At 45.2% G+C, this 20,285-nt stretch overlaps 1 protein-coding gene across 1 annotated transcript in view; it reads left to right on the top strand.

Annotated features, from left to right (window-relative positions):
* The window catches only part of DNAAF8 (dynein axonemal assembly factor 8), an 81,981-nt gene that overhangs the window by 34,001 nt on the left and 27,695 nt on the right, over window positions 1-20,285 (top strand). The window contains 7 exon segments of the mRNA XM_086759340.1: window positions 5,556-5,672; window positions 7,868-8,012; window positions 10,183-10,291; window positions 10,352-10,495; window positions 13,216-13,322; window positions 16,277-16,431; window positions 17,750-17,897. Of these exon segments, the coding sequence (XP_086615466.1) occupies window positions 5,556-5,672; window positions 7,868-8,012; window positions 10,183-10,291; window positions 10,352-10,495; window positions 13,216-13,322; window positions 16,277-16,431; window positions 17,750-17,897 (925 nt within the window).

Below are 20,285 nucleotides of genomic sequence, written 5' to 3'. Positions count from 1 at the left end.
GGCAGCATCTTCCACTGTCTTTTGCTATAACGTCTTTTAACTTCAGTGCAAATGAGAGGCTTACTCAGAGAACTGCTACTTAGTACCACATCAGCTTTGTACTCGACTCTCTTCAGGCCCTTGGCGATGTGGACGTTGCCTTTCACACATCTCAAATTGTAATAACTGGTGGTATCATAGAATCACAGAAGGGTTTGGGTGGGAAGGGAGCATTAAAGCCCACCCAGTCTGACCCCTCTGCAAGGAGCAGGGACATCTCCAATCGGATCAGGTTGCTCAGAGCCCCGGCCAACCTGGCCTGGAATGTTTCCAGGGATGGGGCATCCACTGCCTCGCTGGGCAAATCTATCAGTCACATCTGTGCTGTAGTTCAGTGTGTCACAGTGCTGGCAACTATGCTGTTTCAATTCTGGGTTGTTACCTCATGTTCTCTCTTTTTCCTTTCATGCTGTGTGAGAAGAAGCAAAGTAGCAGCTTTAAGCAGTACCTGCGCTAGGCCACGTAATGTTTTGTAGGTGGAGAGCACTCAGTGAGCTACCTGGAGTGCAGCACGATTTGGCAAGCTTTTAGACCCCATGCATGTGTTGCTGTAAGCTCTCAGATTTGGTGTACGGCTCAGGGCTGTGCTTTCCTCCTCTGAGGCTTCTGCTGAGCCTGGTGCTAAAACTTGAAAGACTTGATTGTTGAGCAGCTGAAATGGGCATTAGGGACACCCAGAACAGCACCTCTGCATCTGCTTCCCCAAACCAGAGCCAGCTGAATGTTGAGACTTGCAGCTGGCAGTGCCAGTCCCTAAGACCAGCAGCCTGACAGTTTGACATCCAGGCTAAAGTGTAAAACAGGAAGTTCAAAAGGACAGGTTCATCCTGCCCTTTGCTTTCCAAACCTTGCTCGTGTCTTGTCTTTATCTGAGTTGGTGCTAAGGTCCAGGTTTTGTGTGTCTGGCACCCTGAGTCTGCTGTGCAGCCTGATAAAGCTGTATCAACAGCTTTGGCGAGAGCACATAAACTGGCTGATGATTCCATGTGGATATGACTTGTCTGTGGGTGTGTCTGACATTTGTCCTGAGGCCTCATCTGTATGCATTTCTAGCAATTAATCCATAGCTGCAGACACAGAATGGCTGTATCTTCCTGAGGCAGAAGGTGTCATCCTGGCCCTAGCTGAGTCCCACTGCAGTGTGCAGTTGATGTTGGAGGGGCCAGGAGCTCAGGCTGTCGCTGGTATTTGTAACTGAAAACCCCTAACCTTTAAAAGGATGATGTCTACTAGACTTGGCACAAAGATGAAGACGTAGCTTGGGGAGGAATAAACCATTATAGGTTTTCATTCTTCCTAAAATTTGATAGCTCACATTTAAATTGTGGCCATTGGTGAATATTCCGGAAAAGAGCAGCTTTGAAGAGCTATCAAGCTAATGTGCTTAGCCACTGCTATTGTGCATGCTGGGCAGAAAGGGTGGAAGTTACTGTCTCATCTTGGGTGTTTAAAGATAATGCTTTCTCTGTCCAGAAGAGGGGGGCACGAGAAAGTGAGATGCCTCTTCAAACTGCCTGCAATACAGTCACCAGAACTGTACATCGTCAGTGGCAAAGGTCTTAATTACCCCCCTCTATCTCCAGCCTTTTTGCTGCCTAGAATCTTCCTACTGTGCTTCTGTGTTTCCTATACTCAATTCTGTAGCCGTCTGAAGTGAGCATGCACAAAGGGGAGGGAAGATGTGCAGGAAACAAATTCAGATTTGTGTTAATGTGGATTCCATAAGGAATACTGCACTAGCACGTTGGGATTCATGACAGCGAGGAGAGAGGAGAGTTGGAGGATAATGCTGCCTAGTTCAGGGGCGTGAATCAGTGAATCACATCAGACGTGAGCCTCACTCGTGTGTAGCATCGGGGTTTGCTGGAGTGAGAACAGGGCTTCCTCTGCTGCCACTGCTGTGGTCAGTGGAGTTGAAGGGGAGAAGCTACATACACACATACAGAATTTACAGTCTGTCTCTAGAGGTAGTAGAGGATGCAGCATCTTTCTCCGAGGGATTTGAGTGTTTTCTCATGGTGATAATAGCTGAGTAGGTTTTTGCATTGGAAAGTACCTTGCATGTGAGGAGATGAGATTGTGGATAGAAACTCTTCCTGCAGTTTCTGTTTTCCTGCTGTGGCTGGGAGGCAGTCTAGAAGACTTGTTGCAACTTGGAAGTCTCTCTTGGATCATCTGACAGCAAAAGCTGTTTCTTTGTTCTTGGAAATGAGAACAGAAGACACTGTGTAAGGAAGAAGAAGAGATATTGGATTTGGTCATATTTCTGTATGTCAGTTAGAGATTCATGGTTTTGCTGCATGCAGCTCCAGACTTCTCTAAAATGTGCTTATTCTTGTTTCTGCCCAGTATTTTACAACACATTTTTGTTCTGCTGTGAATTTCCTTCCCATAACTGTCTGGTCTTATCTCAGTAATACTGTCTGAAAGAAAGCGGTAGCTCTGGGTTTCTTTTTACACTTTTTGAAGAAACGGTGTGCCTTCAGTCCTACCTGTGGTACAGATTGGTCTTTTCCAATGGCTTAAGGTATCAGAAGTCAGAATTTATCTCCCAAAACAAATAAGAACAAGAATAATTGGCAAAAAATAACTACAAATGGGAGGTTATGGACATGCCCTCCGTTCCTGCTCTTTCTGGACATGGCAGTGTGGATGAAGAGGATATCAGGGCTGTAAGAAACGCCACTTTCTACAGCAGAGGTGGCTGAGACAGAGCAATGGAACTCGTTATGATTAAATGATTCTGGGTTTTGAGGCCTGTCACAGCGTATGTCAGAGTATCCCTGGGGTGCTGTGGCTGCCTGTAGAGTACCTTTTCTCTCTGGTAAAATGCCTTAATCATGAGACGTGAGATTATTACAGTGCTCTGAGTCTGCAGAGCCTTGGAGAAGCAGCATTTTCAGATAGGTGTTGAAGGCTGGACTGGCTCTTCTCCGTTCTGCGCAGTGCATGAGGAGAGAATCTCCTCTTCTCTCTGTCAAGAGGCAACTCAGCATTCAGAGGTGATGTGTCAGCTGTCCTGGGAGAAACTTTCTGATCTGCTGTGTTTGCACAGAAGCGTTACAGCTACTGTAATGTTCTTGGAGGTGTAAGAGAGAACGCAGCCCTGCAGTGAAACCAATACAATTCTCATGCCTACCTTCTCTTGCATTGCGGAACATTAAAAGTAGCACCAAAGTAGTACAAAGATAAATAGTGCCAAAATCACCAGAATTATTTCAGCAAGAGTGGGATCACGCAATTGCCTGCGGAGGGTCACTCTGCATTCTATGTCAAATAGGGCTCATCTCAATATCATAACAACTGATTTGATGCAGTTCTCTCCTATGTGTGTGGGAAAGTTGATTTCCTCCAAATTTTTCCTGTACATTGCATAGGAAGACAGTATCGGGAGTTCTCCTCCACTGGCATGTTTTAGCTACACTGGAAAAAACAGGGGCTGTCGTACTGCAACCATCTATGTGTATTTTCTTACCCAAGAGGAAAAGGATTTTCTAGGAGAACGAAGACTTTTCAAGCTTCATTTTCTGTTTTGTGCAATTGCGGTCAGGTTGGCTGCTGGAGAGCAGAATCTGACAGATCACAGTCACAATTTTCCACAGGCTTTGATTCCCTGGTAGGTGTAGCCACATCCCTGCTCTGGCAGGGAGGGAGGCTGACCATGCAGCAGCGTGCCTGAGATGACAGCTAAAGTCACTTTGGATTTCCCAGCCTGCGTCCTCTGTGGCATAACTGGGGCTGGATGACTATAATGAAGATTCTCTGGAAATGTGAACTGGCCTTGGTTTGACCACATTTGTCCCTTGTCTTTTCCTTCTTCTTGAAAGTTCATAGACTTGAGGATCATTCAAGGAGCAGTTTGAACCCCAGAAAACTGGAGTCTTGCTGCGTTCCCATTTCATAGGGCTTGTCTGTGCTCACTGCGTTGTGCCAGTGTTGCACGCAGGAGCTGGCAGCAGGCATTGGAAACAGAGATGATGTTCTGTTTCCTTAAATCAACGATTTCTTGCTTTTCATCTGATATTTTCCACAGCAACCAAGTGTAATATCACACGTGGAGGCTGGTGAATGATGAATTGCAGGACAAAGTGGACAAATCCATCAAGAGATGTCACAGCTCTTGGTTTGGTGTAGTTGTGTTGACTGAAACCAGGTGAAAAGTGAGAGCCCCTGTTCTGCTTTTAGGCAAATATCTCATGATGCACAGGAAACAGAGGAAGGGGAAAATACCAAAGGCTGCTGAAGCACAAAGGCAGATGTCAGAGGGGTTTTAATATTATTCAAATTAACTTCATTTTCCTTGTGGTTGTTTTTAAACATTTGCTGAGTGATATGAAGTGCCTGTCATTTGCAAAGCAGTGCAAAAAAAAATATCTCAGGTGATTACACAATTAAACAGCATTGTATGAACCTAATGCTCCAGAATGGATGCCTCTTCATGCAGTGTTAGTCCATTTTCTGTCCATAGTAAAAGTCCTGATGAGACCATGTTGAAATTTAATTCCTTTTTTCTTTTTGAAAAGATCTGTCCACATGAGATCAGGACAGATTAACAACTGCTGTAAGTCGAAGTAGAGTCTTTAAAAATAGCAAAGCTGCTCTGAGATACACACCACCTCAGCCTGTGTCTCAAAAGTAACAATTCTTTCCCCAATATTAGAATGAATCCTGCCCACTGTGAACTCTGCTTAAATGTATTTGTGTTTCTGGAATGTTCAATATTGACATAGCTGCGAGCATCACTTCTTCCCAAACCAGAACTTGACAAACATGACTTTCAGAACCTGCATTTGTTCCTGGACTATGGCCTTGCTCACCGAGCATGCAGTCACAGCAAATTCTCGTGAGTGACACATCCTTACACTTGCACTTGTACAAGTTGCTTGCTTGGCTGCCCAGAAAATGTAGGAGAAACAAAATAAGGTGCTGAGATTGGGAAATGCTACACTTCTGTAAAGCTGTGACCTAAATGCCAGAGTCTTTTTGCCTATCCGTGTCTGTGTGGCACAATAGGACTTACCGATATGTGTCACTTGTGGTGACACTAGCACAGGAGAAATGTCCTATTTTGGTTCCAGGCCTGTAGAAGTTTATGCAGTTCTTTCCCTGCCCTTCCGTTTGATTAGTTAATTAGAACATTCCTTTAACGGAGCCCTTTTCTGCTGGATGCTCAGTGTAATCTTGGAGAATCAAGGTCTCGAGCTGCTCAGCCTCATCCTGCAGTGCCTGTTCATGTCCATGGGTCTCTGCGCGTTGGAGCGTCACTGGGTTGGACCCTGGGAATATTCAGTCTCTCAGGAAGCAGTTGCAGATTCATATCCCTGCGATATGACTTAATTTAAGCTAGTGGTACAGTTGTAAGAAAGGAAATAATAAACAACACTGGACTAATGAATTTAATCCATTAATGTGCATCCTTATGTGCCCTCTGGCAATAAAATACTATTTTTTCCTAGCCCTTTATTTGGAGGGATGGAGCTAACATACAGGTGAGAGATGTCCTTTGTGCATTTCAGGCAGTGGAGAAGATGTTTGTGGTGCCGAATGGATTTTACTGGCAGACCGTTGAAACTGATGAAAAGTACTTCCCTAACAGCAGCGACATTGAGGCTTGCAGTGATAGAGACACCGAGGTAAAAAAAAAACCAACCAAACCTCTCTTTTTCTGACTTGTGGGATAATGTGGGAAGTTGAGAGATGATTAAGTGACCTGGAATATTTCAATCTTGAGTTTTGGTACCAATACTGACCTTGAAGTATTTGTCACTCAGACCTAAATATATCAGCTGAGTGTTTTGTGTCATCAGCATTGATGTGCTGATTGCTCTGAGCCACAGCAGATTAAACTATGAAATGCGCGGGCTGAAGAAATTGCTACCAGCCAGGTGCAAATCGGTAACAGTAGACAAAATTTTGATAACCTAAAACCATTTGACTGCAACCCAATGTACAACACAATTAAAAAAAAAAAACCAAAAAAAAGCTCCCAATCATTCAAAAAAGTTTCAGAACCTTCTGGTACTATCCAGTAATTTCCTTCCAGTTTACCCAGAAGAAGAGAAAGTTAAGGTAACTTCAATGAGCTCATGTTTACCTCTGCTCAGGAGTGCATACCGAAACCTACTGGACTTCCACCCGTGTGTGATAACTTGTTAACTACGGTAACTCACCTTCCTTGGCTCTTGTGCAGCACAGAACACAGCACGTTTGATCTGACAGAGTTCAGTTTCCTGATAGTATCAATTCAGGGAGATGCAGATACACTCGGCTCTTCCTGAACACACAGCAAGCCTGACCAGCACTGAGAGCGTTCCAGGCTTGCTCCTGGAAGGTGCCTGAAGTCCACAGTTAGGAGCTGAAGATACCTGGCACTTGGGGCCGTTGGGAGATGCCTCATGTCTTCGTTAAAGCTCCTCGACTTGCCTCAGGAGCGCTGTTAGCGGGTCCATACAGACCTCTCACAGCAAGGGCAAGGCAAGCCAGCAGCGAGACTGACAGCGAGGCTGGCAGGGCTGGTGGCCTCCCTGGCAGGGTGCAGTGCCACCGTACCCAAGCAGGAAGAGCAGAGCAGGTCCAGCAGCAGTAACCAGGGTCAGCCAAGAACCCGTAGTGATGAGACCGAGCCAGAAAGGCAGCGGGTTAGGCAAACAACCAGAATCGGTGACATATGAGACTGGGCCAAGGCAACAAAGGTCGGCTGGAGACAGCAGCCAAGCGCCTGGCTCCTAAGCAAGGTGGAGACGGGCACTTGCTGAGGTTTCTCAGTGCTGGACAGCTGCGTGAGCAAAGCTGGACCTGAGCCCAGGCAGCCAAGCCCCAGGGACACTCAGAGCAGCTACTGAAAAATCCTTCCTTACTGGCTGCAGTGAATATTGGGTTAATATTGGGAGAGCTTGAGCTAGACAAACATAAAGAAATAGAGCTTTTATTCCTAATTAGACCACTTTTTATGATTTGAGTAAATTTATGTCTTCATTTATCATAATGGTATAAGCCTCATAATGTGTTTATGAGGGAGTAGCATTTCATTTCAAGTGTCCAATGGTGATGAATTCATTTGGCATTCCCTGCAGCCATAAAGCTTGCTGCTGGGGATAGCTCTGTGTTGCTTTACATCCAGGAGAACCATGCACGAATTTGAGGCCAGTACAATCATGGTTGTCTGATCCACAGCTAGACAATTTATTACCCACAGTACCGCACAGCTTCCTGGCGTAAAGCGCTTGCTTTCTGAAACTGTTTCTTCTGATGGGAAAATAATAATAATTTCCTTCCCTTTTGGGTATAGACATCCAGTATGTGTTGGTGTGTGTCTTCCTACATGCCAGGATGGGCTGAATGGCATCAGTGTGGTAAAGAAGATTTCAAAATGCAAATTTGGGACAGTACCACTGATGTGTCGGCTTTTTGATATTTTTTTTTAACGTTGATTTTGGGACTTTTGCAGGTATAAAGAAACAACCAGTTACTCTTGTTATTTCGCCATCTTTCTGTAGTACGTGAAGTTAAACAGCAGGAGCGATACACTTCAATCTCTGCCCCAGAGAACTCACAGTTTTTTACTAGTAGGTTTATGTGACGAAAGGCACAATTATATCAGCAGAAATAGATTAAATCATAATTATCATAGGTAGTTATAATTCAATCTGAAGCGAAGAGCCTGCTGTGCTGAGCTGCACATAAACATAAAATAGAAGAAAGCCTCTTTGTAGCTCTTACAATGTAATAAAACCTGGGAGTTAAAGGTGAGCAGAAGAGATACAGCTGTGTGGTCACTGAAGGCTTGGAAGCATTTGGCTCATTTCTCCAATGTGTTCTTGCTGTTCAGGTTGCCATGGTGTTGCTGTTTAAAACTCTCTTCCGAAGCCCCCTAGCTACCCATCACATGCTGCAGCTGGTAGTCAGTTCTGGCCTGGATATCTGTGGACTGCGCCTGCTCTATCCTCAGCACAGCGTGCTGCTCTCTAGCTCAGGTGAGGTCTGGTTTTCCTTCAGAGATTCCCTGGTGTGATGGTACTGAGGTGAAGGCAGAGATCTGTAAATGTACCGAGGAGAAGAGTGACGTGGTGCTGTGGGCATGGGGGAGAGGGGATCAGATTTACACGAGTGGTGCTTTATCAGTTCCTACATCTTTCCCAAAAGAAATGATAAAAGATCTTGGTCTGTTTCTTTCCTTCTGTTCCCAGTGTTGAATGTTTGTGAGTTGAATTTTTAACCCTTGATACATTCTTGTGTCTCAAACCGCTTTAGTTGTTTTTCCTGGGCAGCGATCTTTCCCAGATTGCTCTAGGCTCCAGGTTTAGGCACATGTGAATTAAATACACTAAATTAGTTCCCACTGATTTTCCTGGAGGTTTTTAGCTGCAGAAAATCCAGCCTCCTCCTTCCACAATTCCCCCTGTCCTGTTGCCTATGGGACTTCAGAAGCATGGGCAAAATCCATCTGGCTATCCTCTAATTGCATTGGCTAATGAGCCATCACCAAAATGCCACGTTTGCCAGTAGAAGATGGTCTGAGATGGGAGACCAAGGAGATAAGGTAAACAAAAATGATATGGGTCTCTGAACTCAAATCACTAAGTCTTTAACATTAGACACCTATGTTTTCAAATACTGGCATGTACCATTTGGTTTTTTTCCATTTGTGAAATAATTAAGCCTGCCTTAAAGTGTGTATAGAATATTGTTTGTTGCTAATGCAGTATAACTCTAGAGCAACAGGCGTTACGTTAGCTGCAAAGTATAGAGACTGCCTCTGCCGTACAGTATGGCTTGGACTTCCTTTTAAGCCAAGAAATTCTCCTGGAAGGTTTGTGTGTGATGCCGTCATGAATACAGGCAACCCATTTCTCTTGGGGAAAGGTGTAGGCAGGCTGAGAGTGAGAGAAATAAGTTTATTTTTCCTCAGGGGGAAGGTGAGTGAAGATCAGCTTAGTGGAGAAAAATTGTCCAGTCTCCCTGCCCCATTTTTACATTTGAAAACAGTAGGAGCAGACTGTCTTAGAAATGGGATTGCAGTTGCAGTTCTCTCAGCGCTGTGCACGTAATACATTCATACTGATAGCTGGAGAAATGAAGAAGGACTCCAGAAATGAATAAGAAAACCATAAAATCACCAGTCATTAGGAGATGACAGGCAGCAGATCTGCTTCAATGCTCTGTTCCATGCACCGTTATTTAGGAACATTTCCTCTGAAGAGACAGTTCATTTGAGCTAACTCCTGTGTGAGTTTGTAAATTAGATTTTTACCATTAGCTTGAAAACTTAAAAATTATTATTTTAAATATTTACAGCCAGTTTCTCCATTATCTACCTGCTCTGGAGATTTATGTTCTGCCTTCTGATTCTTATGCAACAAATTATGTAATTGAATATGTTTTTAAGCCTCGGGAAATAAAATGACACACCTTGCTGCTTTTTCAAAGATCTGCAATAAGAACTGCAGAGGAGCCAAACTTGCTCTTTTTCTGGGGTTACTGACTGGATCCCAGCCATGCTGACAGTAGACATGGAGAAGGGTTTGCCAGAGACATCGGGAATAGTTGTTGCAGGAAATAAGGGAAGCCACAGTTCAAGTCCTGGCAGGGAAATACGGGCAGTTAATCAAATATTTGCCTGGATATGTCATCTTACAACGTAGTACAAAATTTATATTTGATGCAGAAGGAAATAATCTAGAAAAGAAGTCCACGAATTTCCAGCCTGTGATCCCCTTCCCAGTTTTCCCTTATCTGATGAAAATTACAGAAAATGTCCCTCTCCTCAGGCCCAGGTTCTTGTCCTGTCTCCCCGTGAGCCCTCCAGCCTTCCTTGTGAGCATGAACAACGTGCTGCACAAGAAGTTGAAGTGCTGACTTCCAGTGCATCAGCTGCTCGGTAGTAACTAACTCTGTGCACGCTCCTTTCACAGCAAATATGAGACAACTAACTCCTCTCTAAGAGACTACCTTGAAAAATCTCAGATTAGTACTGGGTAAGACCATGCAGCTGGTTGCCAGCGTATTGCCCACCGGCCAGGTAACCAGTAGGTTACTTTGTTGAAGTCTGGCTGTGACAGATCTGAAAAGGGCACTTGAGTGGAATTAATGACCTTGGGGCGAGTTGTTCTGTTTTTTAGTCACATGTATGTTTGTCTTTTACAGAAAAGCTACCTTCTTCCTATACTTCAAAGACTGGCAAGATGCCACCGGTGCTGGCGTTAGGTGTGAGAGGGCCCAAAGCACGGAGCGCCTTGCACAATATCATCGGGCCGCCTGACCCGCAGCTGGCCAGCATGGCGGGCTGCAGTTCCATCAATGCCATCTACTGCAGGAGCCGCGCGGAGCCTCTCGTCTACCTGCCCCACCTGGACAGCCGCGTGCACAGGGAGCTCTGCCTCTGGTTTGGAGGGAGGGCTGCTGAGGCAGCACGAGATGCTGCTGTCCTGGATCCAGATTCCCCTTGTGACAGAGCAAGGTGATGCCCCTTGGGTGTTTTTGAGCTATGGTGGTTCTCACAGGCAGTGCGTCACGTGGAAACCAGGCAGGCACGTAGCTAGTGTGCTTTGTCTTTACACATCAGCCTTCAGCTAAAGGTTTTGGTGAACAAGAGTGCAAGGTGGACGCAATTTGGCTACTTTTATATTTCCAAACTAGGTACTAGAGTCTGCAGAAGTCCCTCTCTCACAGGACTGTCACCTCTGCAGCACATAACAGACGTGCCAAGGTGTCAGGTGTGGGGCTCTAGCAGTAGCTTCACATCCCCATTCCCTGGTAACTAGGCCTGTAATTCATATACATTTGCAGCACCTGCTCTTGGGCCCTCTGTACAAGAAACAGCTGATCTGCCTGATTTGAGACCTCCTCCAGCCGTGCCTGGTGCTGGGGAAGGGCTGCGAGGTTGTGTGCCGCTGAGTGGCCCTTTGCTGGAAAGCCTGGTCTGGCTTTGCCCCGTGTCCCTTCCATATCAACTGATTAGAGATAAGGGGCTTCAGATGGAAAAGGTTCTTTGGAGGATTATGAGAGAATTGTGTGAAAATGAAGGGTGGCTTATAAACTTTTCTTTATCTCTAGCTATCAGCATGAGAAATCCAATTTAGGCACTGATGGCATAGCAGTAGCATGCCCAGAAGTGCTGGGAACAAGTGATATTCGGGATTGTCTGGAATTTTGCTCTCGGAGGGGTCTGGATATGGCTGCAGGGGGTTCTGGACTTTTAAGCACCTATTACTCCGTCATGCAATGCAGACTCTCTACGCTCTGCTGTGTGGTGTTATGGGGAGGGGGACTACAGCTCCTGCAGCCTCACTTAGGCTATCTTGGACAGAAATGGGTTTACCTAATGTTTTTTAATTTTAAAGTTGTTTGGTTTATAACATTGATGTTAGGCTGCCAGAATACCTGCTGTTGGCCTGACGCAGCAGCGCAGAGGTGCATGAGGGAAGGGGGTGGGAGGCAGGGAGCAAAGCTTTGGCGGCTCTCTGGAAGTCGGCCCTGAGCAGACCTTGCACACTGTCTGTGGAGAGGCAGAGGCGGGGCTGGATCAGTAGCCTAGACTCTCCTGCACTCCTTCCCAAACCTCTCTGCAGCTTTTCCTTGATGAGTACTTTCTGCAGCACAGAACAGTCACTTCCCTTCCTCACAGTCTTGCAAATTCCTGGGCAGAGACTCAAGCCTAAGGACCCAGGGAGCACATTTAATCCTGTGTGTGTAAACGCAGGGCTCTGCTGCGCTCAGGGGTCCCTTTCCTCTGGAGGGTCGGAGTAGGCTGGCCGGCAGAGGGAAGAGAAGAGGCACTTCTCTGTCTTGGCTGCTGAAAGTCACTCCTGTGGTTGTCCCAGGGTGGATCTGTGGCTTGAAGCATTTGTTTTACAGTGCTTTGTCACAAGATTTGGCTTAGGACTTCAAGGAATTTCCACCAACCAGAAGAATATCAAACTACAGATCTCCTGTCCCTGGCTGTCATGTCTGTGGCGTCGGCCTGTGTAATAACAGGGGCTGCCAGCCTCTACGCTGGGCCCTGGCCATCTCCTCTTAATATTACTGAAATGAATAGATGATGCTGTGGTGAAACTCCCCTGCAAAAAGCTCAGACAACGCACTGCACCTGCAAGTTCTGGACATCCCTCTGATCCTGGGTGCAGTGTGGCACTCTGTCAGTGGCAGCTGGCCGGGACTGAGGTAATCTGCAGTCCTCTTGCTGCTTTCTGCAGCGTGGCAAAGTGCACCCGTGTGGAATGAATCTGATGCTCGTGGAGGGATGGTGCATCAGAGTTCAGTTCTGCTTGGCTATGAACAGTGACTCTCATCATTTTTACTTTTAAGGGTTGAAAAAATTAACTTTATTTGTTTATTTTTCTAAGGGATGCTTTTTTCCTCTTTATGAAGATGATGAATTCTGTTCCTCTGGTATAACTTAGCCAGTCCAGAGCAGTGCTACATTCTAAATAATTTACTTGTCTTTCTCCTAATGCTGGTAATTTGCTCCTTTGGGAGACAAGAATACAAACCACAACTCAGATTGCACTTTTCAGATTGTACTGGCCAATACAGCCATCTCCTGGGTGTGAACAAGCAGGGTGTGTTCCACCAACTCGGTGGTGGCAGGAGAAGAGGCCGGCAGGTTTGCCTGAGCAACGTGTGCTTCACAGACCTAGCCAAACCGTTTCACGGCCTGCAGTTTGCATTACTCTCAGTCCCTGCCTTTCAAACCACACCTTGTGTTCACCGTTCAGTGATTTGGTCCTTTTGGGTGCGCAGGAATGTTGTAGAGGTTTCACTGCCACAAACATCTCTGTCAGACTTGATTGTGCCTGTTGCCCAACATGAACCTTTAAAGCTGGTTAAACTCTGGCTGAAGAACCAGAAGTGAACAGCAGCTGTGATGCACCTGTGGGTAAGAAAAGCTCTGGTAATACTGCCTGACATGTTTTTTGATTCCTAGATTTCCTTGCCAAGCTGGCTACTTTACATTAGCAACTTTTAATTTAACACAGAGAGGCTCAAGGGGAGTAATAGAAAAAGATGTTCAGTCAGAGGGACCTTCATGCACCTCATGTCACAGACAAGGGATTGAAATGGCTTTTCCAGTAAAGCGTTTTTATCAGAGTTGCTTTGGTGGCCCTGGGTTTGTTGCAGAAAGTAGGTTTGAGTCAGAACCTGGCGTAACAGCTTGTAATATTTATTGTTTTTCTTTAGCTCTCAGAGTCCTCCATCAACTAGGGCAGAAGCAGATGAAGAAAAGATTGATCTCCAGGGCATGGTGCTGTCTCGACCTCCAGCAATGCTTGTCTCCACTACCAAAGGTCAGTGTTTGGGAATGAATCTTGTGGTTTTATGGTTCTCCTTCACTGACAATGTTACCTTACTCCAGCCCACACATTTCAGGAAATTCTGCCTCCCTCGATTGCTCAGCGTTATGACCTGGCCAGCTTTAGAGTCAGGAATTAATTTCTAGTGAAACACCGTTGCCCAAAATGAAGTGACAGGAGTGTTATCATCTCATGCTCATGGGAGTAGCTGCTCTGCACGCAGGGGCCTGTTAATCAGAGAAGCAGTCCTGTGAAGACCTAACAGTGTCTTTAAGCTGCTGCTTATTTGATGAGAGATATCTGCCTCTACAGGTGAAGAGCTGAATGTAATCATTGTGGGTGTGAAATGATTAAGACTTCATTCAGGGCAGGACTGACCACACAATCAGAAAAGAAAGCACTTGATATTAATATTAACTGATCATCACCTGACTCTGCCCAAATCCCTCTTTTCCCTTTGTAGGAGTAGTCTTCCGACTTCTGAATTCGTACCTAGCTAGCCGCAAGCTTGTTGTGTTCAAGGGAAGCCTGCCAAGGCCTGCAGGCCTTATCACTGCCTGAGAAAGATCCGTGTGGAGGGGGGCGTCTGCTGTATCAGGCCAACGTGCTGACAGTCTTCTGTAGCAGTGCCTGGCCCAGCAAATCTCAGGTGCAAGTGATTTTTAGACAATGCTATTAGAGCATTGCTATCTGATTTCTACTCCCACAATTGAAGATAGCTTCACAGGAAAAAAACCTAAGGGGTGTGGAAGCTCAGCAGCCGTTGGAGAGAACATGGCAGAAGGAAAGCGGGGTTGTACAGACGTAGAAAGAAGGCAAAGAAAATTCTATTGCCAAAGGAAGGAAGTTAGGAGAAAAGAATGAAAGCGTAAGCCAAAAGATGCAAGGGGTGGAAAGTCACAGAGAGGGTGATGGAAAGAAAATGGAGAAGAGAGAAGGAAAAAAAAGGAAGTATCACCTTTGAGATACACTCTTCTGTATAGCTGGGCATGTTAACTCAAGTAGCTTGGCAGACAGCCGTTGGCTCAGAGTTATTTGGGATTGGTATTGATGGCAGCTGGTTGCTGCTGATGGAATGAGTCACATTTTCTGCCTCCCCTCCCTTTTACGGCCATTAACAATTCCCATTTGATGTGGGCTGCTGAGTTACACCACACCGCGTTCCATCTGCATTTGGGCTCAGGAAGTCACTTTCAAGCTTTGTTCCTCAGATAACTGTATCATGACTCTCAGAAGAGAAGCTGAAAATCTCGTCTGGGAGCAGACACCCTGTGAGGTTTTAGGGAAAGAAGCCATTCTCTGACTCCTTCCCTCAGGTCTCCAGCAGCTTCTCTTGGAGGGAGGAAGATAGACCCATGTGGAGCATGCAAAACAAACATACTGCTGCTCCCCCCAGATATATCTGCCTCTTCTCAGTAATCACAGCTTTACTGACCCTAGCAGGTATTCTTGTTGGTGTGAGATATGTATATGTGAAACTTTTTTTTTAAGTGCTGTCAGCTAGAGAGGAACCAAAATCTTAAACCACCTGCAACCTTAACTTTTTGACAGTTCACATATAATGAGTGTGGCACTAATGTCAGTCTGTCTCAAAGCCAGCAAAGTTAAAGCCTTAAAGCCAAATACAAAGTTTAGGCAAAGAACAACTCTGCCTGTCCCATCCTTGGTAATAAATACAAACTTTCCCTTGTTTTCCTGTCATTCCTTTGAACTACCAGGCTGAGCCTTGGTCAGATTCTTGGAGGGACAGATACCCATATCACAAAGTCTAGAACCAAAGGAAACATTCCCTGCTGATAGTTCTACCCCCAAACCAAGTGTAATTGGGACACAGAAATGAAAATACTTCCAGTCCCGTTATATCATTCAGGGAGAAATTAACAGGGCAGCGTAGAGGAAACCCATGTAGAAGTGGTACTGAGCATTCATCTTCAAAGCTTGCTCTTGGCAGGTCATAGAGATCTTAATGTACCTTATGTACAGAAAATAAGCTACGTTAGAACTAGGACAGTAAGATAATGAAGGTGATGGTAAAGCAGAGACCCAGGATAAACTTAGAACAAAGCAAAGACATCAGGTAGGTCAAGGGCATCAGGAAAAAGTCTTAAGCCTGTCCCATTGTACCTAAGATGGGACTTAGACACTGCTCAGGAGGTATTGTAGCAGCCAGACCTAGTGGCTGAGAGGCGGGTAGGAGAGAGCAGGCTGGTACCGTTATCATGAAAGCCAAGGACAGGAACCTGTGAAGCCACAGATGGTACCAAATCGGAGAGTGGAGTGCGGTCATGATCACAGGCTGATCCAAAGATTCAGGAGCCCGTGCCACCAGGCAAGCTCTAGGATGAAGGCTACAGACAGCACTACAGAAGGGACAAGAAGAAGTAGAAGGTAGTGCTGACCAAAATTGTACAAGCTAGCTACAGGCTAGGACCACCACTAATAGCAGAGAGGAAAGGCTGGGACTGTTCAGGTGCCTTATAGTGGACAAATCACTGGCTGGTCTTGTTGACCTTTAGTTACTCATCAGTGTGGCTGGGCTTATTGGATCCTTGGTCCCTGAGGGAACTGGCTGCTGTGAGGGTAACAGCTCAGACACGGCCTGGTGGGGCTGACGCACAGCTGGCACGTGAACTGGGAGCACAGACACCTCAAAGACAGAGGAGTAGCTCAGAGATGGCTAGGTGGGCCTGATGAGACAGACTGTCTGGGGCAGATGGTTCATAACGATATTACCAGTGATGCCGTAAGCTTCTCTATTCTAGGTTGGCCTCCGATAGAAATCATTATGAGCTTGATAGAGCAAATAAATGAAAAAAAAAAAAAATAGAATGTTACCATTTGGGAGGCATTTCAAGTTGGAACTAGCCACTGGGAGAGTTGTCTTGCATTGATAGCACAGCTTCTGTGGAAATAATATGCTGCTTTTCTTACCCTCTTTTCTGATCTAGGGGACATAATTTTAATGGTGTCGCCTGTGGTATCTCCTCATGCATACGGTAATGTGATTTCGGTCTGTACTCATCGAGGATTTGTTCTGCAAGGAATCAGGCAGCTGCAGCTTTCACCCAAGCAAGCCGTTGCGCTGAGCATGACAACGAGTCAGGTACTGGACAGAAGGCACAGCGTGGTTGTATACCTTGTTTTACCAGTTGTTCTGAAACTAATTCTGCTGTGAGCTTACGGATGTGTGAGCTGACGCTCCTCTAGTAAGTGTTCTCAAGGATGCTCGTTCTCTCTTTACTGGAGTACTCATGTACTCTCTATTCCTGTGAGTGCTTGCTTTCAGTGATGTTTTTAATAGGCAAATCCCACCAGCCCTCAGCCCCTCGCTGAGAACAGAAGTTTAAGTTCATAATCAGGTCTCCTCCTATGAAGGCAAACATAAATTTTACCACTGATCTCAAAATAAGCAAGAGCAGGCAGTAGCCCCATAAACCAAAGTACCAATTTCTGATCTGCAAACGTGTATTGAGGAGGATGGTCTTCATCCAACAGACCGATGTTTGATGGTGTGCTTTGCAGTCCCTCTGGGCCTGCTTACGGCCTTTCGGTATGCAGCCCTCCGGTTTAATGCCTTCCAGATGGGTTGCAAAATGAGCTTTCCTACTGTCAAAAACAACAAATTCTTCTTTCCTTTTTCTCTGGAGCTCTATGTAACCTGATGATAGATTTGAGTTAGAGTGCAGTTGGCATTTTGACAAGTCCATCTAAGGAAACAGCAATAATTATAGATGTGAGATTTCAGTCAAACTTAACAAGAAGTCTGGTTCCACACTTCTTGCACCCAGGAATCGTAGGACATTCTCTTACAAAGCAGTGGATGACTTACGTTGAATTATCATGTTTAGGGTTGTTTGTCTATCAGGAAATGCGTATTTTTTCAAATTAAACTGTCCACAAAGCTCCTCTTTTCTGCCTGTTCCTTGATCAAGCCTGAAGAAGAACACTTCCCTTGTCCGTAATATTTTGTAGAATACTCATAACTCTTATTTGTGGAATGCTGCATCCCAGATAGCCATATATTTGGAACATGCTCACCATTTAAGAAGTTAGCAGCAGCAGTAACTATTGCTTTAATGTGTTCTTTGGTTTCTGAAAATTCCGCCCTTTGTTTGGGAGTAAAGGTCATTTTTGCATGAGTGACAGGATGGTACCACATCTCAGCAGAGTTGTAATCATCGTATTTTTAGTCCAGCCCAGTTGCAGGGCAGAACATTTTTATGTTAAGCCTCTTCCCTGAGGTTTAAATAAGTTCCTGCGTCTCATGAATAGATAATGCATGAACACCCAGTTACTGGAAGTTACTGTGGTTCACTTGGTGAGCTGTATCTTGTTATGCCATTCCTAACTTAACTGTTTGCTTGAGCCCAATAGTGATTACATCTGATTTAGGTAGCCTAATCTGGCCCTCATTATTTCAGATTGCTGTATTTTGCCCTAGCAAGATTTCAAGTTCACCTGATAGCAGTTCTGCAAGAGGAGAGCGCTCTGCTGAGCCACGCGTGCACTCTCTCATTTTGTTGCTGAGAAAGGAGAATGCTAGTCATCACATTCCTGCGTTGGTAAAAGGTAACGCTCAACAACCTCAGAAAAGAAGATTTACATTTCCTTGCATATGATCTAAACACAAACAGTCTAACCAAAACTGTGACATTACAGGAAAGATTTATTGAGAAATCAGAGTTTTGCTGTATGTATCTCCAGACCCATGTGTAAATCAGTCACTACTACATATCCAACAGAGCAGTTTGATCTTTGTCAGCTGTGTGATCTTTAGCGCTGGAGTCCTCTTGAGTTTAGAATCTGAGTAATTCGTGTTGGAAGGGACCTCAGAAGATCTCTTATCCAGCATCCTGCTCAGCACAGAATCAGGAATGAATTCAGATTAGGATGCTAAGGGCTTTGTTTAGTCTGGTCTTGAAAATCTGCAAGGACGGACATTCCTCTGCATCTTTGGGCCTTTGTTCCAGTGCTAGACTGTCCTCCTGGGGAACTGTTTTTCCTGTTATGTCAAGTTGGAGCCTCTTCTGCTTGAATTTGTGAGCCTTGTCTCTTGGCTTCCCACTGTACACCTCCATAATGGGCCTGGCTTCACCATCTCAATAACCTCCTCTTAGCTATTCTTACTGCACAGAGAAGTAGGTCGCAAAAGTACGTATGTGCCACTGAGCCTGAGGATAGCATCTAATCCTGTCAACCTCAGCCCCGAGTTCTGTGTTCTTGTGACTGCCAAGCATCTGAACTGTAACTCATTTTGTGTGTGGGGACTGCCACAAACCAGATGAGTTGCTGCCCCAAATCTTCTTACTTGAGTCAGAGGCTGCTCTGAGACACTGGTTCAGGAAAAGTGTTACTTGGTTTTCTTAAGGATGAGCTGACAATGGTCTCACGTGGGGAAGAACACAGGCAACAGCAGTGATCAGTAGGGAGCAAAGAATCTGCTCTGCCTGCTTCTTCCTGCTCTGGCAGTGGGATGTTGCCTGCAGCAGGTGAGTCTATTCCTGCATCTGTTTTCCTGCAACCTCCCCTTCAGACACTACCGCTGAGAGAAGAGGATGGCTGTTGCTGACCCCTCTATTAGCACCACCACAAACAACTTGTGATGGAGATGTTCATCCACTGCCCAGTTGCTTCCTTTAATCTGTCCACAATAGAAAAGAACACTTAGAGGTTTGGAATAAAAATGACAATTAAAAAAGGCCTCTGCTTTTTCTCCCAAGACTCACAGAATGTTCTGAGAACATGTACAGACACAGGGGATTAATCATGGCAGAGTAATTACAGCACTGTGTCACCTGCTGCCTGTAGACCCATGGAAGGTTGCTCATTAAAGAAGTACAGTTGCTGCTGCTTTCCTCACAGTGCCACAGATTCTGTTTACAGTGTTCATGTTTTGTGCGGGGAAATTTCCACTAGAAATATATAGATGGGCACTGGAACAAAGGATATTCTGGAAAGGTAAAACGTTGTAGAGAACTGAGGTGGTTTTCTCTTGTTTATAGACATTTTTGCAAATGCCTCTTTCAGTGTGTTCTGTGATTGCCTCAGAACTGATCCGGAGAGATTCGATATTCCAGGGCTCTGGAGAGGGGAGCTGACATTCTTGCCACATAAGCTTTGGTTTGTCCTCTGGGAAGTGTAGAATAGCACTAGGATTTTAGTAGGGTAAATACCACACTGAAAAGTTTTGCATTTATGATCAGTACCTCTGAAAAGCAGTTACTTCTTCAAGGTCTTGAACACTGTTCAGTTTTCAAAGCAAAGAAAAATTCAACAATCATTCCAGAAATAGAGCAGATGCATAGGTGTCTTTGGGTAATGGATGTCTGTCTTAAGCATTAAACACCATAAATTTTTGTCCAAGCTTTACTTTTTACCATACATTGAGTTTGAGTAAACAGCAGGCAATGCTGCTCTAGCAGTGATGGCACATTTTTTGCTTACTCGTGCCACCTAAATTTTTAAAAGCATATAGGTGATAGATAGTCAGTGGTACAAGCTCAAATCTTTTGTCAGTGCTACGTTTGACATCTGAGGTTTGCCATCACCCTCTAGCACTAGTAATCCGTTTCCCATGCTGCACTGCAGTAAATTTTTGACAGGGTTGTATGGTAGAAAGCAATCAAATGTATGTGAAATCATTTAAAAATAACGAGCTTTTAAAACTGTGGTCTGAAATGCTGTTACAGAAGGCTGAACCAATTGTTGCGGAAGTGCACTGTATGCCAGTACCTTAACGCCCTGCCTGTGCTCGGTCTCTTGGAGGAAGAACAGGAACTCTGAGGGATTGCTAGTTTCAAGCACGTAGTGTTTGTAAAAGTGGTGTGGAATCAGATATTTTCCAGCCTGGGAGTTAGCTACATGAGCAGAACACGATGTTTCTGCTCAGGTCTGCAATCCTAGCGGTGCTTCTGTGGCTGCATGGTGCTGTGTAGGATGCAGGACACCAGGCTTGCT

This window comes from Chlamydotis macqueenii, chromosome 15, assembly GCF_036417535.1.
Source record: "Chlamydotis macqueenii isolate bChlMac1 chromosome 15, bChlMac1.mat, whole genome shotgun sequence".
NCBI classification, from domain to species: domain Eukaryota; kingdom Metazoa; phylum Chordata; class Aves; order Otidiformes; family Otididae; genus Chlamydotis; species Chlamydotis macqueenii.
The sequence above is the reverse complement of the archived record's forward strand: the minus strand, read 5'-3'. Positions and strand labels throughout refer to the sequence as shown.